A 19,012-nucleotide genomic window follows, 5' to 3' on the forward strand; every position below is an offset into this window, starting at 1 on the left:
TATGACTTTAATTTTTTTAGTGCAGCTTTACATTCCCAGCAGAAGTGGAGAGGAAAGTAGGGATTCCCCCATGCCATGCAGGGCCCCATCATCCACAGAGGTGCCTTTGTTACACTGATGAACCCGCACTGAGGCATCATTAGCACCTGGTGTCCAAGGCAGGCATCCACAGCAGGGACTCAAAAGCACAGTTGCATTGTGAGTCCTAATAGGATGTCCCCCCACACATTTCCCCAGATGACTACTTGCTTGCAAATTACAAATATTTCCCAACTTTTGATTTCTTTTATCCTTTTCCATCTCAGCTTCATTGAGTTTCCTTCTCTTCTGCATTCAGGTGCCCCAGAACAAACCAGGTGTCTAGGAATCAGATTCTCTTTTCCTTCACTCATGGCTTCTAACACCCCTTTTTCTAAATATATATTTTTAGTTGTAGGTGGATGCAATACCTTTATTTTATTTTTATGTGGTGCTGAGGCCTCATGCCTCATGCATGCTATGCCAAGGGCTCTACCACTGAGACCCAGCCCCAGCTCCTTCTAATTCACTTTTAATCCCCACTTCTTTTCTGTTTACAGTCTTTTATTTTTTATTTAATTGTTTTAAAAGTTTTTACAGACTACATTTTGATTCACTGTACACAAATGGAGTGCAACTTTTCATTTCTATGGTTGTACACAATGTAGATTCACACCATTCATGTAATCATACATATACATAGGGTAATGATGTCTGTCTCATTCCACCATCTTTCATACCTCCTCCCCTACCCCCTCTCATTTTCCTCTATATAATCTAAAGTTCCTCCACTCTTCACTTACCCCCAATCCCCCCACCTCCATTATGTATCATGATCCACTTATTGGGGAAAACATTCGGCCTTTGGTTTTTTGGGATTGGTTTATTTCACTTAGCATGATATTCTCCAATTCCATCCATTTATCTGCAAAATGTCATTATTTTATTATTCTTTATGGCTGAAAAATATTCCATTGTGTATATATACCACAGTTTCTTTATCCATACAGTTCCCTTTTAAATGAAACAACCTTTATTTAGAAAACATATTTGGATATCTATTGCTCTATCAATCTCTCCATGGATCCATCCATGCATATGTATGTCCAGATGGATAACAGACCTCCACATACTTGGATTTCTTGATAGGTAGGTAGGTAGATACACAGGTAGACAGGTGGAATGTGGTACATGTATTCAGTGTCAGAGGTCGTTCATTGAGCATTGCTTATAAGAGCTGAAGACTGAAGATTACCTAGAAGACAGTGAAAAGAAAATACGTTAAAAACATTTTGACATTTCCAACTTATGGAATACTTGAGGGAGGTTAAGAAGCAGGTTTATGTGAAACAATAGTGAACTGAAAGCTGTATTATAAAGTCAAAAGAGAAAATTATAGAGAAATACCTCTGTATACACCCATTTGTGTGGAAGGCAGAAAAACCATTAATGGCACACGTGCACACACACATGCATACTTTTCTTTAGTGTGCACAGACACCCAGTGGATGTACAAAAACTGGCAGCAGTTGGTGCCCCTGGGGAAGGGAAAGGCACTAGACAGAAGGTTCTGGGGAGAGACTTTCCTGTCATTCCATTGTGCACCAATTCAATTTTCAGTATTTTACCCCTTATTGAAAAATAAAAACTTGAAAGTAAAAAAAAAAAAAATTCATTAGGCTTTAAAACAACCAACTTTTACTGTGCTTTGAGGTTTGATCACTATCCCCTTCACAGCCATTAGGCTTGGATGTCTCAAGAAGGCACATGCAGCTCATCTCTGTTTTGGTTTTGGAGAATTTTGTTGGTGCTGGGATATCATGTGGGTGTATCTGATGAACACAGTGAGGAAAAGGTGAATAAAATGAAGCTCCCCAAGAAGTAAGTTGACTGTCAGGTTGTATCCACTCTCCAGGGTTCAGTCTTTGTGGCCTGTGCAGATTCATGGAGACTCAGGCGCTTGCTTGTACTTGGGCATCCAGTGCAGATTCAAAAATTCAAATGAGCTGAATCACATGGGCTATCGGGCTAGTTCATGTCTGTGGTGCGACAGTAAGCTCTCAGTTTGCCAAGTGGAGAATCACAACTCAGTCTGTGTTTGGGAGTGTTTTATAAAAATAATCTTATTCCAAGTGCTTGTGTGTGTGAACACATATTCATATTTATGACTTTATGTGACTTTGTGTTGTCAAAATTCTTTAAAATTTTATTTACTTTTATAAAGAAAACATGCTTGAGGAATAATTATAAAGTCAAGTTTTGTTATCCCCACTTGAAGATGAGAAAGCTGAGCGGACATAAGCTGTCAGAGCGGCTCTGCCTGCAGGACTCTGACTTGGACGTGTGGCAATCTTGAGCCTTGTAAAACTCAGTGTTCTCACTATTAACAGTCCTTGAAGTTAACTCCTTCATAGGGAATTGTTAGATACTAAATGAGCAGGTATGTGATGAAAGGTAGCTGTTTTGTAATGCTATTATTTTCTCATTGATTCTAATTTAGATATTCAAGCCATTATTTGCAGACCACATTATTTTTTCCCACATTTTTTATTGGTACTTTACAGTTATACATAATGATGGAATTTGTCTTTACATATTCATACTTGCACACAATATAGCAATATCATTTGGTCAATATCACTCCCCAGAACTTCACCCCTCCCTCCCCACCTCCCATCCCTTGGTCTCTTTCCTTTTTGATTTTCATTAGTTCTTCTCCACCCTATGTTTTCCTTTTTCCTCTTGAGCTTCTGCATATGAGAGAAAACACATGACCCTTGACCTTCTGAGTTTGACTTAGTTCACTTGAAATGATGGTCTCTAGTTCTAAATATTTTCCTGCAAATGACATAATTTCATTTTTCTTTATGGCTGAACTTTATAGTTGTAAACAGTACTTGGGTTTATCCCAACAAAATTGCACATGCATGGAATTCAGTTTCAGATCATGAATCCCCTTTTCTTTCCCAGATTCCTTGCCCCTCCCATTCTCCTTCCTCAGTGTAGTTGATTTGCATTACTCTAATTGCTAATGATGTTGAACATTTTTTCACATGTTTTATTGGTCATTTTTATTTCTTCTTTGGAGAAATGTCTGATTCATTTGCCCATTTATTAGTTGGGTTATTTAATTTTTGGTGTTAAATTTTCTTGAGCTCTTTATATATTCTAGATATTAATCTGTCAGACAGTAGCTAGCAGATTTTCTCCCATTTTGTATGTTTTCACTTCACCTTTAGAATTTTTTCATTTGCTGTTCAGACACTTTTTAATATTATGCCATTCCATTTATTAACTTGGGATTATTTCCTGAGATTTAAGGGAACTATTGAGAAAGTCATTGTGCCTTAAAGCTGGAGTGTTGACCCTATGTTTTTTTCTAGGACTTGCACATTTTCTGGTCTAATTCTTGAACTTTGGTCCATTTTGAGTTGATTTTTGTGCACTGTGAGAGATACGAGTCTAGTTTCATTCTTCTACATATGGATAACAGGTTTTTCCAGTACTATTTGTTAAAAATTCTGTCTTTGCTCTAGTGTATGTATTGGTGCCTTGTCTGCAGATGTGTAGGTTTGTCTCTGTGTCTTCTGTTTTGTATAATTGGTGGAACCACACATTCTCAGTAGCAGGCCTGAGAATGTGGTAAATGATATCTTGGAGATGATAAATAAAAGTCACCCTCTATCATATCTGTTGTATCCACAGGCTTCAGGCTCCCACATATAAACATGGAACCCAAGTAGAAATGTTGCACCTGCTGAAAATACATCCATGCTATCAAGGGCCTAGTGCAGTGGGTTGCACACTCTGTGCTCAGTGCTTCCAGAGAGAGTTCATGGAATCTGTGTCATAACCTTGCATGTTCTTAGTTCCAGACATGTTCTATAAACATGAGAACAGTCTCAAAAAGTGTGATTTTTATGGTACATTTCATATATATATGTCTTGAAGTGATTCTTTCTCTTCAGTTTCTAGTGCATCTAATGATAACAGATGAATTATCTACCATCAGAATCTAATGAAAAAACACATGCAAACATTGATAACTGGGAATTTTACATAGGCCATTTTTCTCTAAACTGTATTTCCAGTTCATTTGCCCTGCTCTAGATCATGCTGTTGAATGATGTTCTTTTGTCCAGCACTCTTTGCCTTTGAGATGAATTGCAAGATCTGTCACATTCTTTGTTCCTGTATATTGTTTTTGATATTAGAAAGCTCATTCCATTCAGTAAACCAAAACTTGCTACTGTGTATCATGAAAATTCCTATTTAATAATTTTTCTCAGTGACAACTCAATCAGGTCTTTGTTCAATTTTTTTTGAGAACAGAATAATTGGAAACCGCCTAACTTGCAAAAGAATTTATTATCCTGTCACTAAGGTCATTTGTTCTCTCAGATTTTTGGAATGTATATGAAAAGGCATTATTAGTGCTAAAAAGATTAAAAAAATAATAATAACCCATTTGTAACAACCACCTCAGTTCTGACTTCTAAATTTAAGACAGGGCACTTGGTTTGCTGTAAGTTTGTCTCCTAGAAGAACTGAGTCCTTTCCCTGTGGTATTAAATGAGAAGTCCTCTAAACCACAGTCTATAATTCTTAATTTGCCATAAGATACCATTTAATTTTTTACTCCATTTGTCAGAGTTAGGAAATTGATAGTAACTAGCATCAACATGGATGCAGATCAGAATAAACTGAAAGGTTGGAGAATTTCAGGGCTATTTTAAAGCACTTTGGCATCATAATGCCAAGTTGTGCATTCTTACACCTTCTCAGCCAGCAACTCTACCCTTGGAGAGATTCCCTAGAGAAAGTATGTGTCAACAGACATACAAATACTGTCCATAGCAATATTATTTGCAATAGCAAAAATAAATAAATAAATAAATAAATAAATAAATAAATAAATAAATAAATAAATAGATGGAAGGTTATTCGGGGCAGTTAGAATATTCTTCAGTAGGATATTGGATAATGGTGGGTATGGTCTAATAAAATGAATGAATTATAGTTATAAATGGCCACATAGGTGAACATAAAAAATAATGTTGAGGGTAAAAAAAATACCTCAGTGGGTGACATAAATTTGAGACACACAGAACAAAGTCACTCCCAAAATACCTATGTGCACACGTGGAAATGTGATATATGCTGAAGGTTTTCTTGCAGATAAATGGGAAAATGATAGACCACTCACTCAGTGGAGTTCAGATAAATAACTTGCTATGAATATATATTTTTCACTACAATGATCTATATCAGAAGGCAGTCTTACATGCATACAAAATTTCAGAACTTCATTATCACCAAGAGGCACACAGGGTACTGCTCTAAGCAAAGCCAAGAGAAACAAGTACAAAGCCTTCCTATAAGACTCTATTTAGTTAGGTCTCATACAATCTCCACTCTGAAATATGATAGCTCAATGAGAGGAAAAAGGGAAAATCTGATTGCCACTGGCCATGGGGAAACCCATGTTCTGGCTCTCAGAGCCTATATTATAATGCCCATTTACAAGAAGCCTTTGGCTGCCTCCACCTGCCTGAATAGCTTTTTTTTTTATCATTCTTTTTGTCCTTATTGAACACATAATAGATAATTGCTAACATTTCAATTTTTTCATAAAAGTTGTGTTCCCTGTAGACAATTTGAAAACACAGAAGACAAAAAATAAATTAAAAATAACTTCTAACATTATTGATCCTCCATCAATAATTACCCTGTTGAAACACTTCCATTCTTGAACAGCAAAGGGATGAAGAGGTGAGGTCTAAGCTTACCTGAAATTATTGCAGTCAAGGACCATTCCAACTGTGTTCTTGCCTATGTCATGCAGGTCACACTTAATGGTGGCTAGCACAATGGTGCCTTGATAAGGGTTCTGAAAGTAAGCCATGGCTGTAGTTACTCAGAGCAGACACCCTAGTTGACAGCCAGGTAGGTTCCAAAACAGAAAGGGATTAATACAACCCCCTCAAAGATGAGTCCAAGACTCAAATCACACTTGGCAAGCAGAGTACTCTAAGGCCCAGCAGTTCAATAGAGTCCATCTGGTGGGTCAGCACAAAAACTTCAACCAAGATGCTGCACTGCAACCTCTCAAGGAGCAAAGTTCAAACAGAATAGTACCATAGCTGAAGATCACATCTTTCACCCCCAAGAGCTGACAAATGTCTACTGTCAACAGTTAAATGAGGGGGAAGAAAAGAGGAAGTGTTAGCTACAATGTTTCCTCAGAATATAAAAATAACATTGGCCCAGCACAGAGGGTGTTCAGAGTATCTTTCTACTTCTTTAACATGATCATTATGTACACTGCCAGCACATCTCCTACCCTCCAGGGGAAAAGCAAGGAAAGGTAAGCAAGGCAGGGGGCATTTTTATGAACACTATTTCTGTCTAAGCTGGATCAATATAAGAATTAAAATTCACAAGGGTTGAAGCTGCCTGAGCTTCACTGGGAGCTAAGCAAATTTAAAAGCCTTAATGATTTACTCTGGTGCTGCAATCAGCAAAAATTGAACTGAATTCAGTAGTGGTGCCAAGGACACCAGTAGTAGAGAGAAAATATTTATTTATTCAGAAAGAATTATCCATAAGCAAACATTAGCCCACTACCTGAAAAACAGCAGGTCTTCATATCTGCAGGGTTAGCACAGAAATTGGCACAAAGTAGGAACTTTGTAATGTCAGTTAATGAAGGATTTTGTCTTGATTGAAATATTACTTCTATATTAAAAATTTCATAAAGCTACATTCAAAAGAAAACCCTAAGTTATCCTGAAGCTTGGTAAAGAAAGAGACAGATGTTAGATCATTTCTCTACTTCATCTTCAGTGATAAAAAGAGCAAGCCAGCCTGCCTGCTTAGGTCCCAGGACCACTGCTGAATGGGCCCAGAGGCCTAAAAAAAATGACTTGCCTCTTCTTCTACTCTTTGTTTTCTTCTCTTTCTTTTTCCATAAAGGCGATAAGGTGGCCAACAACCTTCTTCATGACCTGAAGTGACTTTATTACCCGTGAAAAAAGTTAAGAGATGATTATCTAACAACTGCAACCACCAGCCATCACAAACCACATGACTTCTAATGGCCACCTGTGAAACCCACGCACAAACTAAGAACTCACACTTTAACCTCAGACTAGCTACCCTAGACTCTGCTTTTGACAGTGAGCAGGATGAGAAGCAAGCTCCTGGAGGAAAAGGCCAGTAAAGGAGGAAAAGGAGGAGGAAAATAAGGCTAGAAACTAAACACTGAGATTTCCATCTTCTTGAACTGTTGCCTATTAGTTTTTCTTTGACTAAAGGCCCTCCGTTGATTCTCTGAATTCTACCTATCTTTCAAGTTTAAAGTTTCCCCACCATGTGCTCATTCCCAGTCTTCTTGTCTACACACTCAACTCACTTAAAATTAAGCCTCGTTCAAGACAAGGCCTTTCAGTCCTTCATCACCCGAAGGCCCCTAAACTAGATGCTTAGCAAGTGTTTGTTAACTCATGGGGCTAGTAGCTGCTGCAATTCAAAATAAAGAGTGCTGTTTCTACTTGAAATCTATCGTTCAATGTACTATTTAAAACTGTAATATTTTTTTCAAAATGTCATTCTTTAAAATGAACACTTGTGGTCAAATCAAATATTAATACCAACTTTACATGTATCTTGAATCTTACTTTACTTCTGAGGGTAAAAGGCAGTGCAGAAAATCAGAACAAAGATTATGAAGCTAGCAATTTCCAGATAATTTCTAGCTTCCATGCCACTCTAAAGATGTGTTTCCCAGACAACTCCAAACACATCTGGACAAGGATTGATCCAAGTCAAAACTTGAACAAAGTACCCCAACTCACTATTCACTAGGACAAGGAAGAGATTTGACTGTGAAAATGTTTCATTTTTTGCCAGAGGTAGAAACATTTTTCCAACTCCAAAAAAATCACCATCAACTTCATGCCATTCATCAGGGGTCCTTCAATTATATTCAGAGGTCGTAGATATTTTTTCCTGGTTTAACCTGGTTTTCTCAGTATCCTCAATAATATATTTTTCAATGCAATTCAAAATAAAAAAGTGTGTGGGGGGGTAACAGGAAAAAATTGGCCCAAGTCCAAACAGCCAAAGAAAATGAATCAAAGACATTCTTAAGAATGAAAGTCCCGAAATCAGACTGTGTGAGTTCAGATCCTAGCTTCCAGCATCAACTCAGGCTACTCATTAAGTCTGGTTTCCTAAGTATGGTGACACAGTATCTTGCTTATACATTACTTTGAGAATTATTAAATTAGATAACCCATGTTAAATGCTTAGCTGACTTTCCTGATACAAAATAATACTTATGAAATTGTGCTATTAATGAGAAGGTGGACCAGTAAGTAGATTTCAAACTCAAAATAAGTAAGTTTGTATTCTTGTATTTAACATATTAAACATTAATAACCTCTCTCTGCCAAATCAGCCACTACTGGAAGAGGAATAAGGGCGAGTGGGTCCTTAGGTGATGTTCAAAAAGAGGAGGCCACACCAATCTAGCTTTGAACAAGTTCTCCTCCAGGGTCCTCTACTCAAGGATCCTTGGATGTGGCTCACGAGTTCTACAAACTGAAATACATGAATCTCAAAAGGTCCAAGAGTTGGATTTTAGACCAAAAAAAAAAAAAAAAAAAAAAAAAAAAAAAAAAAATCTGAAATTCTCCAGACTCACAACTAGGAAAATTGAAGCTAAGAGATTATTTATCTTACTAAAATCCCAATCATCCATAGAAGAACAACAAGTATTGACTTGCTAATGGACTGAAAGCAACCTGATCAGGGAAGGATTCTCAACCTCATTACTATTGACATTGGGCTGGAATATTTTTTTTTTTTTTGTAGGGGGCTGTGTTATATACTATAGATACTGAGCAGCATCCCTGGTCACTGGATTCCAATAACATCTCCCACCCCTAGTTTGACAACCAAACATATCTCTAGACAATGCCAAATGTGCTATCACAAGATGCAGGGGCAAGAGACCCACTCCAGGTTGAGAATCAGTGGCCACCAGTCCATGGCCTCTCTTCCTCCAGCTGCTCTTACCACCAATCCTACAGTGGCATCAGATAGCAGTAACAAGCCACCAGCTGGCCAGTGCAGTTTTCCATACTCACCTTCCCAAGGGCACACTCAAGCTGTTCTTCAGTGAAGCTTTTCCTCCACTCATCCATCTGAATGACTTTCTTTCCTCCTTTGCCATGGGTCTGAATTGAAATTGGGACCAAGAAATGGATACAAGGGGTCACTTATTGAGCCATTTGGCAGTAAATAATAAATTGTTTCTTACTCTTTTGCATGTCCAGCTCCCAATAGAGTGTCTGGCATGAATTAAGACATATGTCATTGACCTGACATATGTTTACTCAGGACCAAACACAGTGCCATGTCTGGTGAGATGCACAAGCAGCCCTTCCTCCTCTATCCAGTTTCCCTAACCACCTACACCTTTGGGGCCTATGCTGGGGTACAGGCATGCCAGTCCAAGGAAACAAAGGTGCTCTACATCTTGCTTTGTGGTATTAAAAATAATAGGTGAGCTGGGTGCATTGGGAACATGCCTATAATTCCAATGATTCAGGAGACTGAGGCAGAAGGATCACAAATTAATAGCCAGTCTCAGCAACTTAGTGAGGCCCTTAGCAACTCTGTGAGACCCTATGTCAAAAAATAAAAAGGTCTGGGAATGTGGGTCAGTGGTAAAGTGCCCCTGAGTTCAATCACCAGTACCAAAAAGTAAAACAAAATAAGTAATAATAATAGTTGAGCAAAACTAACAAAAAAAGAAAAATAACAGAAATGCTTCCTTATTGCCTTTCAATCCAGACATCCCCAGGCCAGTCAGTCACCTCTAACATATTTGGCCTTGACCTTAAAGTTTTGTTTGCAACAATGATCACAAACATAAAGACTCAAAGTTTGTGAATGCCCCATCTGTGGAACTGTTTTCTTTCTGAGAAAGAATGGGAGTTGAAAAATGAATGTACAACCCCAGGCAGAGTCATTCCAACTATCCGTATTGCCACCTTAATGACTGGGAAGACTGGAACTATCATTGATCAAGATAACTTTGGATTAATTCACTCACTCTCTTGAAGTACAGGGTGGATTTCATTTGGATGTATCTCTCAGATGTTTTATATCACTCATAATTCAACTGCGGTAACCAATGGATTTAGGGTTCCATCTGCTATTCTGCATTTCAAATTTCGACAGAATTCATAGTCAATAAGACTTGACTGACCTCTTGGGCAGAACCATTCCATTCTGACCACAGGTTAATTTCATGGACTGTCAAAGACCATAGGATATGTTCAGTGGTCTAGAATCAGTGAAAACTATCTGCAGTCTCCACCTCTATACTCTTCAAATCATTCTGATCCAGGGTCTGAAACCCAACAGGCCCTCCCCTCAAACTTTTGCTATAAATAACCAAGTAGCTAATGGGAGACCATGAAAGGACCCCAGAGTTACATTCCTAATTGAAGTAGGTGGAAGGGATTGGAGGGGAGAGAATTAATATTGGTTAAGCAACTTCTCTGTCTCTGGTGCTCTGCAGGTATTACTGTGTTTTAGTAGCAACCAGTTTTGCTTCTCACTTTATGCAAGTGAAATTGTGGAGGTTCTTGGGAAATAACTGGCTCAAGTATCAGTTAGGCAAAAGGGCAGAATGTGGATCCCAATGACAGACTGAATGCAAAGACTGCTTTTCTGCCTATCCCAATCTACTCCCACTTGAAGCCAGTTTAAAAGATGAGTCAAATGGACTATTGAAGAGCACTTTCACCCTGTGCCTGACACACTGCCCTATGTACCTTAACACTGAAATCATCTGAGATTTTAAAAGGGCCTTATCCAGGGGGTACCAGAATCTTTTCAGAGAAGTTTGAGAGGAGAAGAGAATAAAGAAGCCTAGAAGAGGGTCCTAAGGCAGGAGCCCTGGGAGTTCCCCATTTGGCTTCAGGAAACCCTAACCCATAAGGTCAGGCAAATAGGCAGAGGAGGTGGTGGCGATGAAGGTGCTGGCCTCACCTGAGTAAGAGGAAATAGGAGGAGTCCCGGATCACAGTGTGAAAGTGGCAGAAGTAGCCAGGCAGGTGAAGTTGAGCCTGGAGTCTTCTGGCACCTCCATCATGCTGCCCTATGCCTGCTCGCACAGCATCTCAACCTCAGGTGGGTAGAAGAGGTCCCCCTGGCCCGCGTTGCACTGCCAGGAAAGGCAGTTTTAGAGGCAGGGCTCCTCGGGGTGCAGCGCCAGCACCTCAGTGTACACGATGGTCTCAGCCAGCTTCACGGGGCAGCCCTCACTCAGGGACCTCCCGTCCGAGGGTAGTTGGCAGGTGCCGACGGGCGCGGGGCTGCAGGCCAGGTAGAGCACGGAGAGCAGCAGCGGGCGCAGCATGTTGCCTGGCGGGCGGCTAGCCCGGGTGCATGCCCAACCATCCGGAAGCAGGGGGCGACGAGGAGCCGCGGAGGGCACCGGTGGGGCTGCCTGGCCTTCGGCTGCTCCGGGGAGCTCCATAGCAGCTATCCCAGCCGCCTGGCTTGCTGTGCCCGTCAGCACACGCCAAGCTTTAAAAGGGTCCAGGCCCGGCTGGGGGCGCCAGCCTCCTGACCTGACCCGGGAGGCCGAGGCCAGGGGCCGGGCTAGGAAGGAAAGGTCGGGAGGGGGCAGAGGCCGCGCTGGAGGGGCGGGCAAGAACCCAGAAAGCTCTGAGACCCAGGGACTGGGTCCAGACGCTTGTAGCCCTCCTCTGGCGTCTGGTTGTTGGCTAAGTCAGGACTTACCAGGTGTAAAGAGTCCCAAAGGCGGCACCTTAAAAAAAATTGCTCTGTATTTGCACGATTACTCTGCATAAGAACGTTTTTTATAGTTCATTTAGAGTCAAAATATGTAGAAATCAAGTCGGATTTTATCGTCCAAGAGTTTTTTCAAACGCTGGCCTCACCTCCCCAGGACCTTAATCTTCCTGGTAGACCTATATCTGCAGTTAGGATGGTTCCATTTGTGAATGGTAGTTGTAGACAAGGTTATGAAAAGCAAGCCTTAGTGTAAAAATGCTCTGGAGTAGGGGGTGCCGGAGGGACTCAGAAGAAAAGGGAACACAAACCAGAGGGAGAGCTTTGGGTGTCCTAAGACTAGGAAAGGGTCAAGAGTCTTAGGCACCACTCTGGAGCTCTTAAGGGACTTGAGGGACATGTTAGTCACTGGTCAGTGAATCAGTCAACCAAATTCTTAGTCTCACCCATGCTATGATGGACCCAAAAGCACAAGGAAGAGTGAACTCCTCAAAGACAGTATATCCCTGGAAGTTTTGTAGGAAAAATTTAGTCAAGGGGAGTCCAGGGGACAATATTAGCAAGGGTGTGTGACTCCCCTGCTGTGACCTGCCATGGTAGACTTTCACACAATGGTAGACTTTCACACAACAGGCAAATGGTAGCCAAGGATAACACAGAGACTATTTTTTTTTTTTTTTTTTTTTTTTTTTTTTTGAGTGCAGTGTCTCTCTTACTGAATATGTAAATTATAAAATTTCATAATGTTATTATATCAGTCACCTAGGGCTGCCATAACTAAATACAGCACACTGGCTGGCTAAAACAACAGATTTTATTTCTTCCTCTTTTGGAGGCTAAAATTTCAAGATCAATAAGCCAGAACTGGTGTCTGCAAAGCCTCTTTTTCTGGCATGTAGATGGTCATCTTCTTGCAGGTCCTCACAGCAAGGAGAAGTCTTTCTTCTGTTTGCTACTCAGAGACAGATTTCCGGTGCCTCTTCCTCTTCTGATAAGGTCACCAGTCCAGTGGATTAGGGTCCCACCTTCATGAATTCATTTAACTTCAGTTATCTCCCTAAAGGTCTTATTTCCAAACATATTTACTTGGAGTGAGGGTTAGAACTTTAACATATGAACAGGAAAGGAGACACAACTCATTCCATAGCAGTTTTTTAGCAGGTGTTCTGCAGTTTTGCTACAGAAAAGGGGATGTAAAATGATTTGTTTTGCTGGAGAGCAGACTTAGAATAAGCATTGTCAAATCATAATAATAACAACAATGTTTATTCATTGCTTGCTATGGGCCAAGGACAGTTGCAAGGACTTACATCTTAATTAAGTCTCCAAACAAAATAAATGCTACTATTCATTTTGCAGATAAGGAAACATAGGCACAGGGAGATTAAATGACTTTCCCAAGATCACAAAGGTAGAAAGTGAGCCAAGATTCAAACCCCATCCATCAGACTCCAGAATCCAAGAACTTAACTCCAACATGAGAATATGGATAAAGATAGAAAAGTCTTAGAGGCCCAAGTTGGCCCTTTGATTAGGATGCTTATAGAGTATATGATTAGTAAGAATTTGGCATATTTGGTAGCTGGACAAGTGAGTTACTGACCTAATATTATTGTTATATAATCAGGGTCCCTGCTCTATCTCAGTCATTATAACAGAGGCAGGACATGCTTCTTCCATGATGCCATCATGTTACTAGACCCTTAGCAGAGGCTGAACTGATAGGGTCCACTCTTTAACTTTTAGTCTCCTACACTATAAACTAATTTATCCTCCTCTTTTCTTCATAAAATTCTTGGCCTCTGGTATCGTATGTGTCAACAGAAAAGGACTGTCATAAGGAATATCTACAAAATACCATTCACCAAAGGAGGGAGAAGGGGCAAGCACTTTCAGAATCAAGCTCCTAATATGTCATTTCTGTTTAATTATAGACCGCTGTTGCACTCACAGAGACTTCTAGCTGGGTAAGTAAAATCTAGTTCATGATGAGTTCAGTTCACATGTTCACCCACAGAAACTATTTTTCCAAAGGGAAATAGTCATATCCATAAAAAGGTATAGATTTTCCTCATTCATCCAAGCATTTTGGTATATGCTTGTAATCTCAGCCACTTGGGAGACTGAGGCAGGACTGTAGGCTCAAGACCAGTCTGGGCAACTTAAAATAAGATTTTAAGTTATTTAAACTGTCTCAAAATAAAATTTTAAAAAGGGCTAACCTCTCTATGCCTTTGGGAATAAAGTGTGGGGGGGAGCTAGGGCGTGGCTTAGTGGAAGAGCATTTACCTGGCGTTTGAGGAAGTGGGTTTGGTTGGCACTGTGATTATCCAGTTGGTGCTTTCAATAGACTCCATGCAATGTTCCTATTTTGCATAGATATTTTAAGTGTCACCAGTCTTGATGAGTAATAATACTCCAGCAATGCAGTGTCTTATGCTACAGTTTCTATTTTTCATTTTTACTTGATATTAGCAGCTTTACAGGTGACTTTATAGGTGGGTCCAAGTAGCACATTCAAATGTAATGTATGTTGCTCCACAAAGAAAAAGAGACTGACCAGGAATTTTTCCTTTTTTTCCATTATAGGTGGTCCAAGGAGCAAGCACTTTACTTTCACCTTGGATAAGTGACCACTGAACACTGAGAAACTTCATTGATGTGGCAGACCCTTGAGTTTTATGGGGCTTATCTCCCTCCCATCTTCTGTTCCACCTATATCTTAGTATCTAAAGTACCTGATACTTTATGAACTTCATGTCCATTTACCATAATGTCATCAATTTGGGGGCCCCCTGCATGTTTTTTGAAATATCAAGGTAATCAAGATCTCTTCAGAATAAATGTGGCAGAGAGCAGAAGCCTATTGCAAGGATATTAAAGTTAACCCTGACAAGTAAGAGCAAACTGTTTCTGGTAGTCTTTACATATCAGTAAGGGGAAAAGTGTGGTAGGTAACTGCAAAGCATGTGAAAGGGTCATGCTGATTTTCTCCAGGAAAGACACTTCATCTGGGAAAGTATGTGAAATTTTAGTCACCATCTCATCAATGTTATAGTTCATCTCATTTGCTTTCTAAGATGCATGTGACTCTTGAATGGACCACGCTCAGAAACCCAAGGAGATTGATGAGGGCACAGGATATTATCACCTGTATTTCTTTCAGATCTTTGATGTCAGCATTAATTTTTGCTGTCCCACCAGGAGTAAAGAATTGATTATGATTTACTCTTTGGTAGGAATGAAAGTTTTAGAGGCTTCTACCTAGCCCTCCCTAAAATAATGGCCACCACCTATGAGTCAGAGAGCAAATGTCAGGATTTGTTAGCTGTCAGTTGTGTCTATTCCAATAACTCCTTCATAACATAGGGAAATAATCACTAGGTAAATTTCTGGACCAGTTTATTCCAACATAGGTCTGATTATATTAAAATACACATTTTATCTGAATATGATAAGATCTACTTTGACTTTTGGGCCACAGTTGTACTTTGGGTCTTTCTGAGTTTAGTGTCCATTCAGAGCTGGTATCTAGTAATCCTCAAAGGGTCTGGGTACTTCCTTTTTACAGCATACAGGGCTTTTAGTAAATCAACCCAGGACCATTTGGAGAAGTCTTGAAGGAAGTTTTATGATGTGTACTTTGGTGTGAGTCCTTCCTCAAGGACACCTCACCTACTCTTTAGTATAAATGGTTCTGTGTCTGTGAATTTACTTGTGTTTGAAAACCCAATAAAAGGCTCTTACTCACCTTTGTGGCAACTTGGATCAGGTTTTCAGCTACCAGTTCTTCCTATAATTTACAGATCAGGCCTTCCTTAGGAATGTCCATACATTTGGTTTAGAGGACATCATAGCCAACTACCCACTGGCAAAGATGTCTGCCAGTCAAAATATTCTGAATACTAGCATGACTCTCCTACTCTTTATGGTAGACTTCATTTCTTCAGCAGTCTTCTGCCACTTGGCTCCTTTTACTTCAGAATTCCACTGATTCCTTTGAAATCAGGGAACCCACTTCAGTGGTGGCATCTTCTATAGTCATACCTTGCCTAGAAAGAGGAGCCACCACAGTAATTTGCAAGGATACAGGTTCTCTGCCTCACTAATATAGTTTTCATTGCCTTCATTAAGAGAATATCTCTGGGTCTCTTGACACTAGACTAAGCTCTGATCTTAATAATTGTAGTAGTTGAACTTAATTATGGCCACACTTGCCTTATGAGAGACATTTCTACAATGATGAAGTTGAACCTTATAAAAATAGAGCTAAATCAGGGTAAAGTGGTACAACCTTGTTATCCCAGCTACACAGAAGACCAATACTAGAAGAGATGAGTTCAAGGCTAACCTGGGAAACACAGAGACATTCTCTGGAGGGGAGCTAGATCTGCTACTGTCAACATGTCATTCCCTCCTGATGTAATTTTAAAAACTCCATGTCAAAATGCCAAATCCAGAAGGTGGGAAGGATAACCAAGTGGAATGGCAGGTTTTACATTGATTCAGTCAGCATCTAAGTAGGGTAAAGAGGGGTCTCCCAGGGTGCAGTCTAACATGAGTATCACAAGGCAGAAGAGGTGAGGAAGTCATCCACATGGGATATCAGAGCTTGGACAAGTGTGAAGTGCTTCCATGTGGAAGGGGATACTCCAGCACCAGTTGTCAGAGCATGACTGGGGTGAAATGACTGTCAATGCAGAAGGGCAGCCAGACCAGGCCACTGACAGCCAAGCAGAGTAGGAAGAACATTAATGTCAGGGCAGGCACTAGCAGAACAATGACTGTCAAAACCCAAGTATGATATGGAGGCATCTGCAGGGGCTGTGGGATGGTGGCAGGGATGGGAGAACAGGAACACACAAGAAGCCATCCAATGAATATATTAAGGATAATGGACCCCAGGTTCCCACTATTACATAGGGAATTATATGGAAGGAAGGGTAGAGAATTTGACTTTGTGGAACTGAAGTATGAATTAATGGTTTTTAATATTAATAGGTATAAAAATAAATGTAGTTGTATATAAATTTGTGTGTGAATTTATCTTTGTCCCAAAAGCTTAATCCAATTTCAAGTTTTAATAGATTCAGAAATATATGCTTTAAAAATCTGTACATACATGTACAAATAGAGGGAGATTCTTGATAAAAATTCTCAGAAAACTAGCAATAGAATGAAACTTCTTCAACCTGAGAGTGTCTGAATAATCTATTGAAAACGATACACTTAATATGAAAGACTAAGAGCTTTTCCTTAATATAAGGAAAAAGGAAAGGATGCCTGCTCCTACCACTTCTATGCCATATAGCACCAGAGGTTCTAGCCAGAGAAATAAGTCAATAAAAAGGAAGAAAAGCATCCAGATTGAAATGGAAGATGTAAAACTCTGTTTGCAGGTGATGAGATCATCTATCAAGAAAAATTCAAATGAATCTGCAAAAATGCTACTAGAAATCATAAGAAAGTTTAATAAAGTACAGAATATAAGATTAATATACAAAAAGTTGTATTCTATACACTAACAAAAACCACTGAAAATCAGTTTGTTGTTAAAAAAACCAATACCATTACATTGCCATTAAATATATATTAAAGTCAGAAACAAATCTGATAAAAAATGTGAAAGACACACAGATTGAAAACTGCACAATATTACTAAAATTAAAGATGACTTTGGAAAAATATACATTATTCATAGATATATAACACATATGCATATATACTTTTTATAGGTAAAGACACAATATTTTTAAGGTGTCAGTTCTTACCACATTGAATCAATCTCAAAGAAAACTCGACTGGACATTTTGGTAGAAACTGACATGCACATTCAAAATTTTAAAGAATATACAAAGAACCTAGAATATCCAAAACAACTTAGAAAATAAAGAACAGAATTAGAAGGCTGAACATTATTTAAGACTCATCATTAGCTATTTGTTGCAAATACAAATAAGTGAACAGGACAAGGAAACCTAGCAATAACCCTGATGTATAAAGGACAAATTTTCTATAAAACTGCAGAGGCAATTCATTGGAAAAGGAGAGTCATTTAAATAAATGGCACAAAGACTACAAAATTTCTAGGATAAAACCTCCACTAACTTGAGTTAGATAAAACTTGGAATTTATTAAAAAAGTAAAACTTCTGTTCTTTCAAAAGACACTGTTAAAAGAATGGAATGCCAGGCCATAGACTGGTAGAAAATACTTGGCAATGCTGGGCATGGTGGTACACACTCAGGAGTCTGAGGCAAGAGGATGACAAGTTCAAGACCAGCCTGAATAAGTTTGTGAGATCCTATCTCAAAATAAAACATGAGAAGGCAATTTTGGGGGCATGTAGCTTAGTGAGAGAGAACTGTCTAGTTCAATCCACAGTACCACAGAGAAAACAAAGAAAAGAAAGAAGAAAATATTTGTGAAGCATATATATGATAAAGAAGGCATATCCATAGTATATAAATAACTCTTAACACTCAATGGCAAGAACACAACCAAATAGAAATGGTAAAGATTTGAACAGACCATTTACCAAAAAAGATGTTAGAATGCCAAATGAGCATTCTTAATGCCAAATAAGCACATAGAAAGGTACACAATGTCATCAGTTATTAGGGAAATGCAAATTAAAATCATTATGAGGTACTCCTGCACACCTGTTATGAAGGCAGAAATGAAAAGGGCTGATGACCATACCAAGTGTTGCTGGGAACTGGAGGCACTGGAGCTCTCATTCACTGCTAGTGGGAACACAGACTGTACAACCACTTTGCAAAACAATGTGACAGTTGCATAAAAAGTTAAACAGCTGATGGAGTCATTCTACTCCTATGTATTTGTTCAAGGTAATAAAGACTTTTATATGAATGTCCACAGCAGTTTTATTTGCAATATCCAAAAATTGACAAACCAAAAGTTCATCCACAGATAAATGGATAAATAAACTGTGACATACAATAAAATACTACTCAGCAATAAAGTGATGAACTATTAATGCACATCAGAATACAGATGAATTTCAAAATAATGCTAAATAAAGAAGCCATATTCCAAGAGGTACAATGGCACACACCTGTACTTCACTGCTGTGTATACCTACATAGATATAGTTTTATATGTAGTGCACACCTATAATTCACAGCCACTTGGAAGG

At 39.3% G+C, this 19,012-nt stretch overlaps 1 protein-coding gene across 7 annotated transcripts in view; it reads right to left on the reverse strand.

Moving 5' to 3' along the window:
* Window positions 1-1,001: 1,001 nt before the first annotated feature.
* Window positions 1,002-19,012, reverse strand: part of LOC306642434 (protein phosphatase EYA1-like) — a 65,098-nt gene continuing 47,087 nt past the window's right edge. For 4 of the 7 annotated variants that reach the window (XR_013758504.1, XR_013758505.1, XR_013758506.1 and 1 more), the window contains one exon: window positions 1,002-1,273. Coding sequence is in view for 3 of the 7 variants with exons in the window: in XM_079108214.1 (XP_078964340.1) it covers window positions 1,233-1,273 (41 nt within the window). In the remaining 4 variants the exon portion in view is untranslated. Of the gene's footprint in view, window positions 1,274-5,807; window positions 5,909-9,170; window positions 9,261-12,648; window positions 13,031-19,012 lie in introns of those variants that run through there. The other 3 variants (XR_013758503.1, XM_079108215.1, XM_079108216.1) reach the window with 3 other exon arrangements.

This window comes from Sciurus vulgaris (assembly GCF_902686455.1).
Source record: "Sciurus vulgaris genome assembly, chromosome: 12".
Taxonomy (NCBI): Eukaryota; Metazoa; Chordata; class Mammalia; order Rodentia; family Sciuridae; genus Sciurus; species Sciurus vulgaris.